The sequence below is a fragment of the Danio rerio genome, chromosome 20, assembly GCF_052040795.2.
Source record: "Danio rerio strain M-AB ecotype USA chromosome 20, GRCz13ab, whole genome shotgun sequence".
NCBI lineage: Eukaryota > Metazoa > Chordata > Actinopteri > Cypriniformes > Danionidae > Danio > Danio rerio.
The window spans coordinates 31,014,327-31,034,978 of record NC_141040.1 but is presented as its reverse complement, the minus strand read 5'-3'; the positions used below and the strand labels follow the sequence as shown (position 1 = coordinate 31,034,978).

Here is a 20,652-nt window from a genome sequence, read left to right as displayed (position 1 = left end):
TCCTTACTGTCACTTTTGATCAGTTTAATGTGTTTTGTTGGGTGCAACACAGTAAATCTTCACTATTCTGTACACAAACTATTGTCAGAACAGAATTTCTCATAATGCCTGCTGGAAAGGGAAAACCAAGCTTGTTCTCTAGAGATACTTGGCTTGGATTGCATTAGAGTTGAAATTCTCCACTGCTCCGTGGGTCTTTGTATCAAGCACAGGGGGGAAAAAAGCGGTGGCATTTTACTGATTAAACTGCACTGAATGCCTCTCTGCTGACATTCAGTCTTTGATGACTGGAAAAGGAGACCGAAAGAATTGAATGGAAGAGACAAAACAGATCAAATCAGTAATTCAAGGCACAGTTTGAAGCGCCATAAAGCAGTGTTTTCGTGTGGAATAATTGGGTAAATTATTCATTGGTTCCCACAGTGACATTTAAATGCATACATTTACGTTAATATTTTCCCCATATCTGCGTATTGCAGTAGAATATATACCTAGTGTATTTAAAAACCTTTTTTGAAGTGTTATATTACAGCCACAGTGATGAAAAAAATATTTCAGCAATAGATAAAATCACTCAGAGGGCAAATGGAAGCGGTGCCAATATTCTAAGAGCATATCGACCACCCGTGTTTTTTGTTTTAAAATCTTGATTAACTTTGTTTGGACACAGATTTGTATGCTTAAGAGCAGCTGAAGCCTTGTTTATGTCTAAATAAAATGTGGTGATGTTGTTTATCTGTCTTAGGCTGTGAAGACATTGTGGCAGACAGCATCTCTCTGGACTCGGTGGTGGCCATCCTGAAGTGGAGCTCACAGCCCTATGGGTCTAAATGGGTTCATCGGCAGGCCATGCACTTCCTGTGTGAGGAGTTCAGCCAGGTCATGACCTCGGACGTCCTCTACGAGCTGAGCAAGGAGCACCTACTGGCGGCCATTCAGTCTGACTATCTGCAGGTGATGACCGTACACCAATTGACTTTTTGGATTGCCCATCGGAAGATTGGACAGTTTGGGGTTTTACAGTATGGGGAGATGATTGTGATTTAAATGATCAGCACTATAAATGCAGAGATTTATCATGTTATGCCTTACGTTTATTTTTTATGCAACAGGTCATGGTAAGATCATGAGTTATGGCAAAATAAAAATGCTATAATTATGATAATTTTAAATTCAAAGTGTACATTTGATAGAATTAAAAATAAAATCATATTTAGTTTTCAAAAGTAGTTTGTAGGGGAAAAAGAACATTAAATGTGCAGAATTTTTATATTTGTAAAGCTTAAAAATGCTATAATATGTTTGCAAATATTTAAGAAACATGCTAAGCTAACATGTATGTAAGTTTATCTAAAAACATTTCTACAGTAAGTTGTTTTTCTTTGAAAATATGCGGTCTCTGTCAGAATGGTTTGAACATCAGAAGCGCTTGCTTCGGTTTTAATATTAGAGCTTAATGTAGGTGGATTTAAAAAGATTAATATGTAAGCACTGCAAAAATGCATCGTAAAAGTGATTATATTCCACAGCTCTACCTCCAGAGTTTCAATATGCAGGCATGTTTATGACCTTCTAGGTTAATTAAATTTTATGTTATTGGGGGGGAAATGGCACAACATTTTACAAGGGCAAGATAAGTAAAAAATATATATAATAACTGTTTGTTATTCTCAAAGGTTGCTTAAACAGCGTGTGTAATTGGATCCTACAAATTATATTCATTTGTGCAAAAAAAATAAAAATAAATAGGTGTTTTTTGGGAGGAAATGGCTTGTTGAAAATGAGTTTCCTGAGGAAAAGGTTGGGAAATGCTGATGTGATTTAAATTTAAATGAAGTTTTCTCACTCAGTCTTTTAAACCTTTTCACTGTAAAGTCTGTTGCACATATTTGCTGTGCTGTTATGACAAGGTCAAGCTTATTTTGTCTCTGGAAACATGCAGAGGTAATTCACGGTAACTGAATCATATTGCACTATTGGGAAATTTGTGTTTATTTCAATCCACAAATCATTGCAGGGCTTTGGGCCTATCGGTTTCCGACAAGAGAGTGAGTGTTAGTATCAGTTTGTTTATCGATCTTTGTTGATCAGGTCTCTCTTCTCTTAAAGGTCGTCTGCTGTTGTCTTTGGACAAATGAGTCAGCCGTATCAGATGACCTCTTTGCGTCTCCTCAGTGAGCTTATATGGAGAGCTGTAACCCCATCTGGGATTTAGCCTGGCACACAGAAGTCTGTTAGCACCTTTACACTCCCCTCTTAGATGGTTACAAGTCTTCGCTAACTCTACCTAGGGTCAAACCCGTTGATATGGTGTAATCCCTGCAGTGACTGACAATTTGTAAACAGAGACTAGTGCGAGTTTGACAGATACTAAGCCTCCAAAAAGTGAGATTAAATGAATCATTCATGGTCATCGCCATGGAAAAACTGTAAATATCAGTGAATGTTTGGCTTGTTTTACAGGTTTAGATGCAATTACTTAATCTGATTGCAATCAGTAAGCATTTTTCTAGCTTGTGTAGAAGGAAAATTAGGTCCCATTCCCCCTCTCTCCTTGTCGTCACTGAATTTCAGTCTGCATTTAAATATATAGCAAAAAATAACATTTAAAAACAAGTGTGGAGATTCTGATATTAAAAATGTAATTTAGTTTAAGGGTTAATCTATTAAACTTGGATCTGCTTCTGCTGATGGGTGAAATGAGATTTGAGCTGTGCAATATTTTCAGTAAAGAATGAGATAGTGGCAAAATCATTTTGCTCAGGTTTCACCTGGCACCTGCAGGACCTTCTGCTGTGGTTTTATATATCCTGTTTTTCTTGTGGAGATTGTTCTGCTGTTGTATTATATATACACCATCTTTAAGCTTGTATTCAAGCAGCTCCTTCAGCCTTGCAGCGCTGGCTAAATTCAGTAACATAAACTTTTTCTGTTCTTCTCCCCTTTTCACAGGCCAGTGAGCAGGACATCCTGAAGTATGTTGTAAAGTGGGGCGAACACCAGCTCATCAAGAGGATGGCTGATAGAGGTATCGCTCACAGACATTGATATGGCACTAAAAGACTATAAAAAGTGATTCATGAGAAATAGTTCTAATTATTTGAATATGAAGCTCAAAAATTATTGTTATCATCAAAGTTGTGACTCTTAATATTTTTGTGAAACCTATGATGTATTCATTCAATTTCTTTTCGGCTTAGTCCCTTTATTAATCTGGGGTCGCCACAGCGGAATGAACCGGCAACTTATTCAGCACATGTTTTACGCAGCGGATGCCCTTCCAGCTGCAACCCATCACTGGGAACTTATACACTCTCATTCACATTCATACTCTATGGACAATTTTAGCTTACCCAATTCACCTGTACCGCATGTCTTTGGACTTGTGGGGGAAACCGGAGCACCCAGAGGAAACCCATGCGAACACGGGTAGAACATGCAAACTTTACACAGAAATACCAACTGACCCAGCCGAGGCTCGAATCAACGACCTTCTTGCTGTGAGGCTACTGCGCCACCACGTCGCCACCTGTGATTTCAAAATAACTTCTTTTTTATTATTGTTGCAATAATTGTACACCACAAAACCATCAACATCGCAAGGCATGTTTACCATTACAATAACCTGAGTCACTTTCTCTACCTCAGAAAGAAGGTAAAAGAGGGTCTGCATGTTTTAAATTTACAACAATGAATATGATATTTACCCATTACTAAAATGAAGTTCACAACATTAGAGAAAGAAAAATATTAATCACGTTAGTGAAAGAAAATCTCTTCAAGAACAAAAGAGGGGACTGAAATCATCTTTAATGAAAGCAATTTTTGTATAACCTCTATCTGTGATTCCAACACTATATTTATTTAAACAAGAACATTATATGCTTGAAACTTGAAGCTTTTTTAATTATTAAACATTATAAAAATATTTATAGCACATCTTTTTTTCAAAAATGCTTTTGAGTTTGCTGAAAAGTATAAATTATACAAAATATAAATGATTAAAGTGAACTGTCAAACTTGAAAAACTGTTTCATTACATAAAATCACAGTAAAAAGTTCCAAGTTCCAACTTGTAGTTTGTAAATCATATTGATACTATGATGATTTTTGAGCTCGTTAGTTATTCATCTTCAGTGTATGGAACAGGGCAACTCAAACATTCTGTCAAACTACTACTTTTTAACAGATGACAGCATTCGTTATTTTTGCCTGAACAATTGCTTTGGTTCCCGTTTTTTTAAACACACTTTATTGTGGGTCAGACGTTGTTTCTCTGTCGCTGAATCAATCCCTGTTTCCACCTCTTGCCATAGATGGTGGTCTGAACTCTGCCAGTCTAATGATTTATTCCCCAATCCTCCTAATGTCTAGTAATGACTCTGACTGGCTCAGAACTGAGAATTCAGGCCAAGTGCTCTGCAATACAGAAGCGTAGCATATGGCTGGCGGCTCCAGACCTGGGTCTGCATCCGCTCTGTGTACCCAATAGAATCAAATATACCCAAGCTTACACTGCCTCGAACGTTTATAGCTGCTGCCAAACCACAAACACGACCCCTGATTGCTTTTTCCCTCCCGAAACACATTCTAGAAGGAAACAGCAGTGCTACAATACACCTTCATTTTGTCATTAACAATCTTTATTTACATGATCCTAATTTGCCGTCTGAGGTGTAGATAGTGATTCAGGGTCCATTGCAGTGCAGCATCCTGAAGCAGAGCAGCTTAAATTCCTCGCTCAAGGGCACAGCAGCAGTCAGTGGAGCTGCATAGTGATCCGGCTAATCCTCTAGAAGACGCACACACCCATCTTTGTCTAATTTATATTGTGGGATAGAAGAGTTGGGTCACCGTTTCCTCCATCTCAAATGCCCGTCTTTACTGTAAAGCCACTTTTGTGTGATTACAGTGTTTCAAATGATAGAGTATGGGGAACTTCCATTAAAAAGAACTCAAACAAAGCATTTTAATTGTTATCAAGGTTATGTTACTAATAATCCATTGTGAAAACTGGGTCAGGTACATTTTGCTTTGTGCTTTTATTTATATTCATCGTTATGCTTCGTGTTTTTAAAATGACATTAGTATCACAAGCATATCTGTGTCTCTGAGATCACTTAATTTTGTTCCTAAAGATTATATTCTTATTGTACAGTACAGTAATATTTAACACATCCATAATATTAATACATAATAAAGGCTTGTTTCGAGATTTTAAGGTTATTCATGCTCTGCTAAGAGTAGTTCAGAATAAATACAAATAAGTTGCCTTTTAATATATTGAATGAATTGAGAACATTGTACTTTTTTGTCTGTTTGTTGGGAAGTTACTCCTATAATTCACATAAAGTGTCACGGGATGTGGGAAGAAGGTGGATAAAGCTCTGCCTTTCTGTGTTCCCCAGAACCTAACCTGTTAAGTGGTACTGCACATAGTGTGAATAAACGTGGCGTGAAAAGAAGGGATCTGGACCTAGAAGAGCTTAAAGAGATTCTCTCTCCGCTGCTGCCTTTCGTCCGAACTGAGCACATATTACCTGCCAACAGTGAGGTCCTCTCTGACACGGTGAGTGTGTTTAACGTGGTTTTACAGTTTAAACAGGAGCATTAAGGGAGAGTCACAGAGTTTTCAAGCATGCAAAATGCATTTTAGCTCCGTGCAGCTTCTATTAAATGTAGTTTAAAACTGTTTAAAAGTTTGGGGTCTGTACTTTTTGTTTTTATTATTATTAAATGACTATGATACTAAAATATATGAGCTTGTGTAGCTGTAGATTGGCACTGGTGGGAGGTGTGCGTTGACACAAGACCGCAGGCTGAGTGCCTTGGTGCCCCCACCAGTGACAATACACTGCCACACCGCAATGCTACAAGTGTGATATTGCATGTATACAACAGTTCGACAGAATAATCGTGTTTATAAAAGAGAAAATCAAACCCTTTTGTGAGAGGAACTACTTCCCTCTGCCACTCATTCACATCTGCAGCTGACAATCAGAACAGCAGAAACCATTGCTGCTTCATCAATGTGACTTTAGAGCTTGTATTTAGCTTTAGCATAATGTTTAAAGTGGTGATTTTATTGAGAAGTGAAATTATATAACTATATTTAGTAAATATTCTTATGCCAACTATTTTAATTAAGAATTTAATTACATATTGCCCATTTAGTACATTGAGTGCTCTGTAAGTGTCTGTAACAGCCCTGATAAACAAAGTTATTTTCAGTCTTAATTTGAGTGCAAAAAGAAATTTGAAAACCCTGCTCACACAAACTCCTAATACCCCAGTTTCATAAACATCCGGCAAACAGCCTTCTCTAGCCTCTTGCAAACCGAATTGGAAACACCACCGCTGTGTGCCTCATCTTTACATTATTTTCCATTAGCTATGGGTATACACCGAATGTCACTGCCAGTGTGTGTACACTCATAGAAAATAATGTTAAGTACTTTAATTGATGTGGCACAACTGGGTGGTGTTTCTCTTCCTATGTGTGATGCCTTCCAAGTTTTTAAATCTCTCTGCAAGTCATCACACAGGTGCAGCTCATTGATACCATAATCGTCACTGACTAATGGTAGCTCAGGAGTGTTTAGGCATAATAATGGACTTTCCAAAATGTTACCTTGGTAAGCAGTTTCAAACTGCTGAAACAAACTCTAAATGGTTTTGGACAGATTTATTTCTAAATGATCATTTCTGTTCATTCTTTGATTTCGTTTGAGGTTTATCGGGGCCTTAAAATACAAAGACATTTCTGATGCTGCATACAAGTTATATATGTAACTTTTTTCTGCAAAGCATACATTAATTATAAAAATGTTGATATTGGAGGGTATTGGAGTATAGTGTTATGCAATATGCCTGATATCAAGAAAAAAGATTCAGAGTGCCAATACTTAAGCAGCAGATGACTTCATCTTTTCATCATTCTTTCTGACCACTCTCATGAAGTATTGGTGAAGACATTTGCTCTGCCTTTAACAGATGAAGAGGGGTCTAATCAGCACCCCTCCATCTGACATGCTGCCCACAGCAGAGGGAGGCAAAGCCAACGCCTGGCTCCGGCAGAAGAGTGCTGGCATTTATGTGCGCCCACGCCTCTTCTCTCCTTATGTGGAGGAGGCCAAGGTAAGATACTCTTTCTCACCTCATCAGAACATTAACATGAATTACTGCAGGTTGGAAAAGTGACCCCAGAGATCACTGGGTTATAAGTCAATAAGCAAAATACTTAGGCTAATCAGCCAAGCACATTTTTAATGACTTAGAGACATTTCACCCAAAAAATGAAAATTGACTCACTATTTACTCACCCTCAAGTGGTTTTGAATTTTAGGAAATTTTAGGAGTAATTTTTCTGATGAACATAAAAGGCAATATTTTGAATAATATTAGAAAGTTGTAGTCATTTACATCCATAGCAGGAATAACAAATACTACAGACATCAGTGGTTTCCAACATTTTTAAGTCTCAATGAATCGGAAGCTGTGATTGTTTTCTTTTTTCGGATTGTTACTTAGTTTCTAGAGAGACAGAATTTAAAATGAGCAAACAGTGGGCTTGTTTGTTTTTTACAGCAGGCTGTAAAAAAGTGGGGATTTCATTCATAAAGATTGAGAAAAGGGGTTTAAAAACAGATACCTTCTGCTAGAGCTGTGAGCCTACACTGGTCTCACGGTTCAGTATGATTATCATGTTATCAATTCAGTTCAATTCGATATCTTAGTGCATCATTGACGCTTTCCATAAACAATTTTAGATTTTACTTCACAGCACATGAATTCTTATATTAAAATGTAAAAATATATTTATGTTATTTGTAATACAATTTTGTCCTTTAATGCAAACAGTCAGAACTGTACCTTTAAAAACTCAAGTACATGCACAGAACAACATGAGAATTTGCAGCAAATAAACAAATGTAAATATCCCTCTAGCTTTATGGGCCCTGTCGACAAAGTTCTTACACCTATGCTCAACAGTCACTTGCTCAACAGAAAGGGCTGCAATTGGCTCTAACGCTTTTGCACTGTTCATCGTTAAACGCTCATTGACAAACGGCTGATCCATGATAGAAAACTTGCTTTGCAGACACGCTCTCATGTCTGTCTCCAGAAGTATCACTGTAACAGCCAAGGAGAAGAAACATTACGTCACACCAGCAGGTCAAATGTCCACAATAAGAAAGGGAGAGAAATGGAGTTTACTTTCAATTTCTCAGTTGCAGTAAAATACTTCTGCTGTACTTCAGTGACAGTAAATGACTGTCCAGCAAACTTAAACCCAGTGAGTTGTACAGAGTTTCTGCATTTTTAAGTAATTAGACTGTGTTAATTACTCGTGGTCTCCTCCCTCGCCATAGTAAGCTACCGCGACAAAGCGCATATGAGATAAATAACATCAGTATGTAATAACCGGTTATGATCTATTAATGAACCAATACCGAATGCTCCGTGTCTGCATCACGATGCACCAAAGAAACAATTAATTTTGACATCCCTACCTCCTGCTCACCATTTCTATTTGTTTTTAAAACTGAAAGTTGAACCAGCGTGGTCAAGTATGTTAGCCCGCCCAATCGAACATTCGTAATATTCGATCACGTAAAAAAATAATCACGTAATTCAACATTTTAACTGAAACCAAACAGAAAGTGCACTTTCAAATTTCAATTCAAGATTAGAAGGGTAAACAATTTTTTTCTTAATGACAAGCACAGATAAATTGTTCACCACAAAACTGGCAATGTGAGCTAACAAGATCATATGGTAGTTTTGATTTACCGGGGACTTAAAAAATGTCTTATTTTGTGTTCAACAGAAAAAAAATTAACTCAAACAGGTTTAAGACAAGTGAATAATAAGTAGATTATGACAGAATTTTCAGTTTTGGGTAAACTATCTATTTAGTTTGAGATACTATACAATAGAAATAATTCAATATGCAAATTCAGTAAATTCTGATAGATTTTGACTTTGTGTATGGAATAATCTTGATGGAATACTTGGATAATTTTTAATTACTGTTATCGCTTGCATCAAGCCTTGCATACATGTGTTTCTCCAGGCGGTTCTGGAGGAGATGATGGTTGAGCAGACCGATCTGGTTCGGTTGCGCATGGTTCGTATGTCCAACGTGCCTGACACACTGTACATGGTGAACAATGCCGTCCCCCAGTGCTGTCACATGATCAACCACCAGCAAATGGCTGGCAGCCAATCAGCTCCGCCGTCTGTGGTTGCTAATGAGATACCAGGTGGGTTAAGCACTCATTCATGGCTCGTAACGATGTGTTATTTCAGCCAATCTTCAAGTCCAAAGTAATCATGCTGGGCACTGTATATCTGTGGACAGAACTCAGCTATGCTTGATGAAATGAGTCACACTCACAATCAAGTGATTTTAGAGAGATGCTTTGTGGAGGCCAAATAGATTATGTCCTAATCTAGATGTAGTTGTAAATCTGATAAATCAAACCATGGAACGTTATTTCCTCAAGGTAATTTTGTTATTCTTTTGCACAAACCAGTTCAGTGTGTGTTTTTATTATTTTTTTAGGTGTATTTAATGTGAGTGGGAACATTGGCCTTGTATTTGGCAAGCTTTGTGATTCAGTGTGTGTTATGTAAAACACAAATCTAATCCGATTTAATAATAGACATAGGTTTGTTTAAGACTGATATATATGCCCATCACGTATTAATATTGTTTGTTAACAAATATGTACTGTTATTAATTGATGCAGTTATTCATGGGTATTAATTGTAACTCGAGTCATCTGTTCTGCTCTTCTCCCCCATCTGTCCTTCAGTGCCCAGGTTGGCAGTAGTGAAGGAAATGATCCGTAGGCTGCAGGAGCTGCGTCACACAGATCAGGTGCAGCGAGCATTTGCTCTGAACTGTGGTGAAGGCGCTACAGTGAGCTATGAGCTGCAGATCCGTGTGCTCAGAGAGTTTGGCCTGCCAGACGGGGCTGCTGAACTCCTACAGGTAAACCAGCACATCCTGTTTGCGTGGAGACTGACAAGTGTTGCTATGGCTACCGTGACTCTCACTCTGACTTTCATGTTAGTTTTATGCCGGCCTTTGATGGATACGGTTTATTTTCCAGTCTAAAATTTTTCCCAAAAATGTGAAAATAAGAGAAAAATGTGTCGTTCAGATAGGATTGTATCTTCAATGCACTACAAAAATGTGACTTTTTCTAAAAATGGTGTCCTATGCTCATTAAGGCTGCATTTATTTAATGAAATATCATGTTAAAAACAGTAATGCTGTAAAATAATACAAGCTAACAAACTGTTTGCTATTTTAATGTACCATATATTTAATCAGGGTGTCCACGGGGTATTAAAAGTTGATAAATCAATAATGAGAAGAAGGCCCTTAAAAGTTATTAAAAAATCTTAATCACATATTTACGAGGTCTTAAATTTTTTTCAAGCGTTGTCTAAAGTATTTAAAAAAAAGCATGAATATATTTATTTTTCTCCTAATATTAACAACAGTGTGCTTGCTTCACTTGATTGGTTCGGGCCGGGGTGCATCTGGCCAAGCTCCTCTGTCCAGGTGGTGTCAGGTAATTTGTGACATGCGTGGTGATGGTCAAGGTGATGTGTCGCTCTTCACATTTAGCGAAACCAAAGTGAATCAAACGGCAAAATCAGAAATTGTAAGTTTGCGTACTGCTGGTTGGAGATGACGAGTTAAACAGTGGCTGAAGCCTGTCGCTGCAAACAACCACATAATTTATTCTTTCACGCTTTGAGTTCTGTTGCATGGTTGTGCTCCATTTATTTATTTTACTACAACTGTTTATTAATAACTGTTTATTACATTAAAGGTTTGATACTGATTAGAACTTAAAGTGGCGATGAGGCTTTAAAATATTCTGAGAAGGTCTTTTTAAAAAGTCTTTAAAAGGTGTTGAAATTGCCTTTAGGATTCCTGCATATGCCCTTTTAATACTTCAGTCTTTGGTGTCACATGAACCATTAGGGCTGGGTAATTCATCACAAAGTAATTAAAATCGACATTCAGAACCTATAATCAATCTAATTTTTCTAAATCAATTTTTTTCAATTCTTTTGCTTACGACGTGTGAAGTCTCGTGACCTCGCTCTGTTAAGGCTGATTTATACTTCTGCATTGAAAGCAAGGGTATGGTCTGGTGCAGCCTTCATGCGGTCATATACCTGTGCGCTGCTCAAAAAATGTAACTACACGTCGCAAGCTTGCACTACATTGACGATGATTGGTAGCAACATATTTTCCATTACAATAAAATTATTATTTTCATTAAAATATTTGTAAATGCATGGTTTAAAATATTATTTACAGGATATACAAGAGTTATTTTATTTAGGAGAGATACTGCTTCTTTTCTACTTTTAATATGAAAAATTTATCATTGAAAATACTTAATTTTGGTTCTAAATGTGCAAGCTATTTAAGAAATGACTAATGACTAGAAATTGGTTTTAGACAACGTGTGTTTTAATTTCAGTTGTACAACGTTGACGTTCAATTGATAATCATAGATAGCAGTGCATGTTTCTTTCAATTATTTTCAAATAATATTTGAAAATAGCATATTTACTGTACAAAACTTAAATAAATCAAATAATTGTTCATTAATCGTAATTGAGTTAAACTGTTCAATTAATTGAGATTTTGCCCTATGAACCATACTTATTTAAAAGTAAAGAAATATTATTATTTCTAAATAACCTGACAACTTTTTGTTTGTTTGTTTGTTATCTTTATCTATCTTATTTATCTCTCACGCACACAATTATAATGAAAGTTCAATCCAGCTGCCACTAGGGGAGAATTCCAACAGTCATTTGTGAACATTTTGTATAGCAGAAAGGCAGCTTATTGTGTTTTGCATCACTTAATCTTGCTTCAATCAGAATGTTTTCTCCAGGTACTGTTGTCTTGCTTTAGAAGTGCCCTGAGTTCTTAAATTGCTGTGATGTTGTTATTCTCACCATTAAATGATCAGAGAACCTATGCTGTAAAGCTTGGAAGGAGTCGAAGCTTCTTCAGCATACCAGACAGCCTATTAATTCTCATTTTTAAAGCACGTCTAGCACAAACATGCCCTCACGGTTACGTATTCTGTGTTTCAGAATCCGCACAAATTCTTTCCTGAGGAACGTTTTGGAGACGAGAGTCCCGTTTTGGCCCTGCGCCAGTCAGGTCGCTGCCGGGTCAATAGTACACCAGCTGTGGAGAGCATGTTCACAGACCTGGAGGCTCTGGTGGGCTTCCACCCCCCTCTGCCCCCACCTCCTCCCCCCTACCATCCCCCCACCACCCCGGGCCATGGCCAGCAGCAATTTAAAGCAGGCTGGAGACCTCGGGTCCCCAGCCAGCCTCCTTCCAGATCTTTCTCCTACCCCTGCAATCATGCACTCCTTCACAGGCAGGCCTCTTCCAAAATGGGCAGCCCAGTCTATCCTCCTGGAGCCAAGCCTATGCCCCCAGACTGCACAAATGCACAGGGAGGGAGGAATCTTCATCCTGACAAGCAAATGGTGATTAATACCAATATTCTGTAGTTGATGTTATATAAACTGCACTGACAGGCTAATCTGTATTTTTTTTCTTAATATATATATTAAATATATATGTTTGGCTACTCTGTATTGTGTAATTTTAAAAAGTATTTTGGTTTAAAATATGAGTTTATAAATACAGTACATAAAAATTGTTTTTAAATTAGATTTTTGCTTAGGATTACATTCAACATTGTTAAATGTTAAATCGTTTGCTTATGCATCTTTTTGACTTTTTACAGTTTTTGAAGTATTATTTTGGCTTATTTTGAAATATCCCAATGTTTTGTTAAAGGGATGGTCCACTATGATATCATATATTTTAAACATCAGTTGTGAACATAAACAACATCTCTGAATGTAAAATGCTCAAAGTCCAATGCAGAGTGAGACATTGGCTTTTACGGAGTTAGCTTAGCAAAGCCTACAGTGAACGATGTTTGAGGACTGCAAAAAATATATAAAGGCTATTGAGATCACAAATGCTTAAGGTTACGCGCATTCACCACGCGCACACATCCTGCGCCGCAAAGGGGTGTGGCCAGAGACGCTGTAATGTTGTAGCAGAGAAAGCTAAAATGCCGTCCAAACGCTGCTTTTCCATAAAGCTTCTTTCTGTTCTGTATTTGGGCTTCCAAAGGACACGACACAGAGACTGAAGTGTTTACAATTTAATTTTAATTATGTTCCAGAGATTTATAAAAAAAAAAAAAAATATATATATATATATATATATATATATATATATATCATTTGACAAAGGAGAACTTCCAGAATCTCTCCCAGTTCAGTGTTGGATTCAGCTAAAAACTTACAAACAACCATAATAGACAAAGCCTATTGATAATAAACACTTTTTTTGGGCACTGCAGACCAATTAAATTAAAAATAACAAATTGTGTGGGCATGTTGGTATGGATATACTGAGAAACTTGCATGTATTTGTATGACTGTATGGATATTTTATATCCCTATCAGTATTGAACCTCAATAACATGTTTCTTTAGTGATAACAGTTGTTTTGTTTGACTTATTCTCGCAGAATATGGAGCCTGTTATCAACGAGTTCATGCCGGACATCGCCATGGGTGTTTCAGCAATGACCCTAAAGGAGCGGCGGCTTCCAGAGGTCTCTATGGAGGTGGAGAGTCATGAACCTTCTCACCCTCACCTTTCCACAGCTCCTCCAATGTCCCACAGCTACTCCAACCGTCACCCACACTCTTCCCGCAAGCGGCACGCAGCCGAACCCAAGCCAGAGGGTCCGCAGCCTGACTTCCCAGATCTCTACGAGTTCCCAGGGCGCCATGTGCCTCCATACAGTGGGCCAGATCTCTACATCCACGGGCGTCAGGCAGGCGGAGGAGCACCTCCTCCATCCTACTCTGAGGCTTCAGAATCGCTTCGCCTGGATGTGCTGGAACAGCCTCCACAAAGACTAGACTTGGCCATTGTCTCACAAGGCAGTGTTGTGCAAGCCATTCAGAGGCCACGGCCTATAAACGAGACTGACCTCACCTGTGGGCTCGGCCCTTCCACAGAACAGTATGAGGAATGGCCCACGGGTCGACGACCCCCTCCTGAGGGAATAGGGTTGGGTTTAGGGGCAAACGTAGGGACTGGGGATGAGGGAGGGTTGGGGGCGCGAGACCGCAGATCCCCCAATAAACCCGAATACCCCTACAGGAAGTCTGCTCTCTGACCCCTGATAAAAAGAGACTGAAGACTGATTCAAATGCTAAGTGTAAGCTAACAGGTGAGGCACCAGCAGTCCTGCACTTTGTGTTCTTTCAAAGGCTGACAGTATCTTGAAGTGATGAACGCCCATAAGCTACTCGAGTGGCTGCTTTTCTGATGACTGAAGGGAGATGTCATGTGAAACTGCTCTAGATTGCTTTGAAACCTAGTCGAGAGTAAGGAGAGCTTGGTTTGGTTGTGCGCACACCATGAAAAGAGGTCAAAAATGCAAAATGTTTGAGTCTGAGGGATCTGAACAACCATGGAAGTCATTTTGGCAAACCTGCGCGTTCTGGTCCTTCGTTTTTTTTGTTTAGTTTTTTTCTTCCACATGCTGCAGATTAATGTACGGATGTTGCAGCATATTTCTTTTACTTCTACTTTCCTTGAATAGACTAGGGTGACTGGAGAGATATATATATTTACTTAGATGCACGGATTTTGTTCCTTAGGAGTAAATTGAAAAAATATGAAGGCAATAAGTTGCTAACTCATTACTTTGTCTAGTCCTTGACAAACGGCTCCTTCTTCTTCTGAGGGCAGAGTGGCAGTAATAGCTCGTGTAATCCGCCGCATTTGCCGGCTTTTACATTAGCCTGTGCAATTTAAAAGCCGAGATGGAACATAAAAGGGAAAACAAATGAAATCCCCTGTCTCCTGTGAGGCAACTTATCAGGCATAACAATGGCACAGATGCACCATTAAATGTGAATGGGGCTTTGTTTTACTGTTTCACAACCCAGATCTGCAGATTCATCCCAGTGTGTTTTACTTTTAAAAAAAACCCAAAAACAAACACTATCTGTAGTCTCAAACAAAAAAATGGCACCCTCTTTTGCATTCAGATTCTCTTTCCAAGGCTGCAGTTGATGCCATTCCTGAGAGACGGCAAATGTAGGTTGATCCTTATCAGCTTCGTTCTCTAGAATTGTTCAGGAATCTCAATCAAACCAACCTCACGCCACATCCTCAGTCCTCTGGTTCTGTGGGATGGCAGCAGTCCATGGGCACGAGTTCATTAGCTTTTCTATGCTAGATCTGTCAGTAGTAGACCGACAATTATGATGTCATGAACAGGCTTTGCAAAAAAAAAAAAAAAGAACAAAGATAGAGAAACTTTAGAGAGAAATATTTAGTTTTATTTGCCACACGGCACACTAAAGGGATAGTTCCCCTAAAAATGTGCATTTCACCACATGTACTTGTACACTGCGCAAAATGCTTTTCTTACTTATATTTTTTGTAATTTTTCTAGTCAAATATCTAAAAATTATTATATCAAGAAGTTTCTAGACAAGCAAATCACATTGTCTTGTTTTCATATATATGCCAATATTAAGTGATTTTTTTCCCTAAAACAAGCAAATTAATCTGCCAACAGGGTAAGAAAAATAATCCTCTTTTTCCTTTTGATATAAGATTATTTTGCTTACCCCATTGGCTGATTATTGTGCTTGTTGGAGGGAAAAACTTGCTTAATTTTGTCATATTATTTCTTAAAACAAGACAATATGTTCTGCTTGTATAGAAGATTCTTCTTGACTTAACAATTTTTATATATTTGGACTACAAAAAGGACAAAAAGAAATCTAAGCAAGCAACTTTTTTTTTTTTTTTTTTTTTTTTTTTTTTGCAGTGTATGAGTTTCTTCTGTTAAATGCAAAAGAAGATATGTTGGAACCCAATTGTTGGTCATTTGCATCTGACTATCAGAGTATGAATACTATAAAATACTATGGAAATCAATAAGGATCATTGATTTGTCTGGTTACCAACAATATTCTTAAAAATATCTATTATGTTCAGCAAAAACTAATACATGTTTGGAACAGCTTGAAAGTGAGTAGAGTTCGTTCATAGGCTGAACTATCCCTTTAGGAAACCATATTTTACACACATACACACACAAAACCCTAATAGTAGATGAAGTCACTTATTTTAAGAATTTTTAACATCTGAATTATCTGTATTCTTAAATGTGCAATAGTGCGGCTTTTCCTTTTTAATTTTATTTTTGCTATCTTCTCCTTACAATAAGAAGCTTTCTCACATTATCATACTGACGCTGCAGATATGAGGCTAGTTCAGCCAAAAATGACAATGTGTAATCATGGACTCACCTCAATGTCATTCTAATCCTGTATGACTGTATGCAACACAAAAAAACTGTTTTTCTATATAATGAATGTTAATTGGGTCCAAAAACAACACTGTAAGGACAAAAAAAATCCCTTAAACATTCTTCAAAATATCCTCTTTATTATTCAGAGAGGCAAACAGGTTTAGAATGACACGATGATGAGAAAATGATAACTTAATTAGAATTTTTGGATAAGCCATCCCTTTAAGATAATAAACAATAGCCTTTCCCCACAAGTGATGGTACTGTATTTTCACACACTGTCACATATTATTATTTAAGCGCCTCTGGTTGTGTTAGACAGGTTGGGACCTCTGTTGAATACCCAAGCAATCCTCAGTCATATCCATCCCACACTCTTCACAGCGAGTGCTTCTTTTCTTGGAGCACAAGAATGGTTCTTGGGTTGGTTGAAAGCACAAATGTACTGCAAGATACTTAGGATGTCATTTTAGTCCTTGTCAGATTAAAGCGCTCAGACGTTTTCTACTCTGGTAAAAGGCTTGAGCTTTGGTTGGATGGTCAATCTTACTGTTTTTTTTTTTATTTTTGACCGTTAAGAACCTTTAGTTAGACTAAAGATGGGAGTTTGTGTTGCTTTGTGGAATCGTTTCATTTCACCTACTAGGTTTCTTTGATCCTTAGTATGCTTAATTAAGTAAGATCCATAGTAGTTACACAGACTCTTTGGTGAGGATGATCACAGAAGGACCATCTGTCATCAATTGATTCTCAATCCCTTCCTAGAGTCTTTGACCTTTAGAGATGACCTGAAGAGTTGGTGTTGGGTCAGTCTGCTGTCTCTGCAGTTAAGACCTTATGCCTCACCTTGGGTAACATAGTTCTCCATTTAAAATCACAAAGGAGAGGGAGACACTTTACCTCTGACCATTATGCATTAGTCAATTTGACACTTCTATGTATTTTTTTTTTTATTTCTAGCACTTCACCTTGGACATTTATCATTAAGAGACCAGAAACAAATTTTCCTAACTTACTTTTCTGAGGTTTCTCTCCTCCTTTGCGTAGACATGCTGATTTATTGCATTCAAAACGAGAGCATAGACAAGATTTTAGTGCAGAAAGAGAGTAAATTATTATGCAAGATGGCACTCCTAATCTGCAGGTGGTCGTAAATGTGTAATCCTCCATCCACCCTTGGCTGGTGTTGGGTAATATAAGCTGCCTGATGCAGTTGCAGTGAAACTCACTGGTCCTCCTGGACTCCTACTGCAGCCCACCTCTGAGTCAAGCCTGAAAGAGTTGTGAACCCTGAGTGGGTGAGCTCCAGTTTGCCGTCCCGCAAAGTTTCAGAGGGTCAGGTCCAAAAATAGATCTAGCATAGACCCTGGCTGGGATGCAAGCAATCTCCTTAGAGAGCGGAAGTCGGACTGAGCTTGGTAGGAGGCCTGCTTGTCTTGTCCTCTGAATGTCAAGGACGTCGTTTTGCAGTTCTCTTTACCACTGTTCAGATACATGAAGATTCAGTCTCTATTTCTTAAACACTACACTTTCACTTTTTACAAGTCCTGTAGAGTTGAACAATTGAGTTTTACCATTTTTGAGTTTATTCAGCTGCTTTCCAGGTCTAGCAGGAGCACTTTTACCTTAGCTTAGCATAAACTGAAGCATTAGCATCTCGCTCATTAAAAAAAAAAAAATAGTAGCTCTCCTATTTAAAGCTTGACTTTTCTGTAGTTACATTGTATACTAATATTGACTGAAATTAAAAGTCAATCAAGGAACTTTGCTGCTGGACCATGGCTGAAGCAGGCACAATGAAATAACGCAGCGCTATTGCCTGGTTACCTAGCCCGAGACTATTTTCGGATGCTGTGTAACATCAATACACCTGCTGCAGCTATGGTACAGCAGCAAACTTCCTTGATTATTACTCCAAAATGAGAGTATAGTTACTTAGCTTTTCCATCAGTCTTCATACGCAGTGTAACTGCAGAATAGTCAAGCTTTAAATAGGAGTAGTAAGATGCCAATGGTCTAATCTAATCAAGGATTATAAAAAACTAAGGTAAAAGTGCTCCCAGCAGTCTCAGAGATCAGCTGAACGTATACAAAAATGGTCAGACTCAACTGTTCAACTCTGTGACTTGTAAAATTAGCTTGTTTTCAAGGGAATTGGAGTGCTCCTTTAAATCTTTCCATTGAAATAAGATCTTGATAAAACATGACTTTCACAAGATTTCAGTTCTCTTAAAAAGCAATGCAACGCAGCCTACTTAAAGCCTACCTTCCCTGACCTCATTCTGCAGCAAAAGGAGGCTGAGCGAACTGATTCTATTAACCACTTTTATGCAGAACGCATCGATGTTTACCCTGGATGTGTTTCTCAGAGCAGGTGACTCACTCGCGGGTTTCCTTTCATCTTTAGCCGATCCTCCAGGCTTCATGTCAACATGACAATGACAATACTAAATTCAATCCACCTGTCACGAGAGTTGCTTTACTAGTAGCTTCTCTTGATGTGTCAGAAGCTCTTGTCGGAAGCGCAGTCGTTTAATTTGTCAGTGTTGGGAGTTCGTAACTCAGTATTTCCGAGCAGTGGGTGCATCACTCTGTACCTATGCCACTTTGAATCAGGCCACCTGTGGTCTGACAAGCGGAGACCTCTTGGAATGACATTTCACGTTTATTTGATTTTCTCTTTTTAGTCGCACGTGAGTTCAGATTTTTCCAGGTGACTGTTACATGCAACTCGAGCGTTGAGTAATTGGCATCGGCGCTTCCCTTCGAGGCAGCCGAAATGAGGAGATCTGAGGTCTGTCATGTCGTTTCAGCGAATCCCACTCGCTGCGTAACCATGACCCAAAATCGACAGATGGATATTTAGGCCTACTGCTGCTACTCAGAGGTTTTCCTGCCAGCGGAGAACATTATTTCTTGACGTCAATGCCGATCCCAGCGATCAAGTCCCATGTAGACCCAGCCATGCCTTAATCTTAAGGGGGAGGGGGGTTCGGAAAACTCCTTAGATCGCCTTCGCCTCTGCTATACTCAGGCCATTTTGAACTGCTAAGAAGTCATTTATTTCACCTTTCGAGGGTGGGTTCTGATTGCCGCACACGGTTTAAGGTATTATTTCATATTTGCTGACCTCATAATTAATACATTTCTATCACAAATGATATTTGTGGTCACTTGGGTTTAGTCCGATTTGTGGGTTGCTTGACTTGGAAGAACGAATTGGAAATGCATTTGAGCTCCCAGATGAGAAGCTTAAGTGAATGAATGTTTAGTCTGTCCTGTAGAAATCAAACTGGCATGCTGTTTGACGTCCGATTTTATCGCTTTGGAGGGGAATGAATTTGGCCACCGTACTTGACATCATCTTTAAAACCCGAGGACTAAAAGCTAAAACAGATGAAGGTATCCATTGCACTAAATGTTTGACGTCTGATTTGTTGTGGAACAGTGCCCTCTGTTGGCGCTGTCTGCTTTATGATGACTGAAATGCCAGTTTATTCAGATTCACACAGCCAAGTCATTTTCTTAAACGTTCATTCCTAATCCTTTTAAGTATATTTGCATGGCGTTGTGTTATTTTTTTTTTTATCTCCAAAGTGCTGCAAGGCTGAACTGAACGGACGGTTTGTGTTTCGGATGATGTGTGAGGAGCAAGGGAAGTTGTGTTTGAAGACTTCGAAGTCGAGATCTCCAGGTTCTCTCTTGTGCTATCTCTCTTATTGAGAAGATTTAGTGCCTTCCCTGCCTGAGGCTGGGCTTCCTCCACACCCCTTTTGTCTTATGCAAGCCCTTTCTACAAACCTCTGTTAAACCTTCTCTTTGTAATACTGTAGCCAACGCTTAGTGTGCATAATGTTTATTTTGTCTCTTTTTTTTTTTCCTCCAAAAAAAAAAGAAGATATTTTTCAAGATTTTTGGTACCTTTGATCACAGGCCTCAGAAATATGGTGTTTTGTTGTATGTAAAATGTAAAGTTTTTTATAAATATATATAAAACATGCGATATCTATTTGAGACTTTGTGTGTGTGTATGTATATTTCTGTGTATATATATATACACACACACACACACACAAAAAACATTCTTTTGTGGAGTTGTGGCAAGTGTCTATTTTTCTATTCTTTTCTTTGGCCGGTGTAGTTATGAACTTTACTCTGCAATTAGGTGACTAATGTCTTGAAAATAAATAGTTTTGAGTTATAATGCTTGTGTCTGTGCG

General features: G+C 38.3%; 1 protein-coding gene across 4 annotated transcripts in view; it reads left to right on the top strand.

The window, feature by feature from the left end:
- Positions 1 to 20,636, top strand: part of btbd7 (BTB domain containing 7) — a 79,212-nt gene extending 58,576 nt beyond the window's left edge. For 2 of the 4 annotated variants that reach the window (XM_087297717.2, XM_087297716.2), the window contains exons 4-11: positions 746 to 954; positions 2,953 to 3,028; positions 5,409 to 5,569; positions 6,994 to 7,137; positions 9,077 to 9,266; positions 9,822 to 10,000; positions 12,145 to 12,552; positions 13,616 to 20,636. In XM_087297717.2, coding sequence (XP_087153843.1) covers positions 746 to 954; positions 2,953 to 3,028; positions 5,409 to 5,569; positions 6,994 to 7,137; positions 9,077 to 9,266; positions 9,822 to 10,000; positions 12,145 to 12,552; positions 13,616 to 14,275 — 2,027 coding nt within the window. In that variant the 3' untranslated portion in view covers positions 14,276 to 20,636. 4 annotated transcript variants of the gene reach the window in all.
- The last annotated feature ends 16 nt before the right edge of the window (positions 20,637 to 20,652 follow it).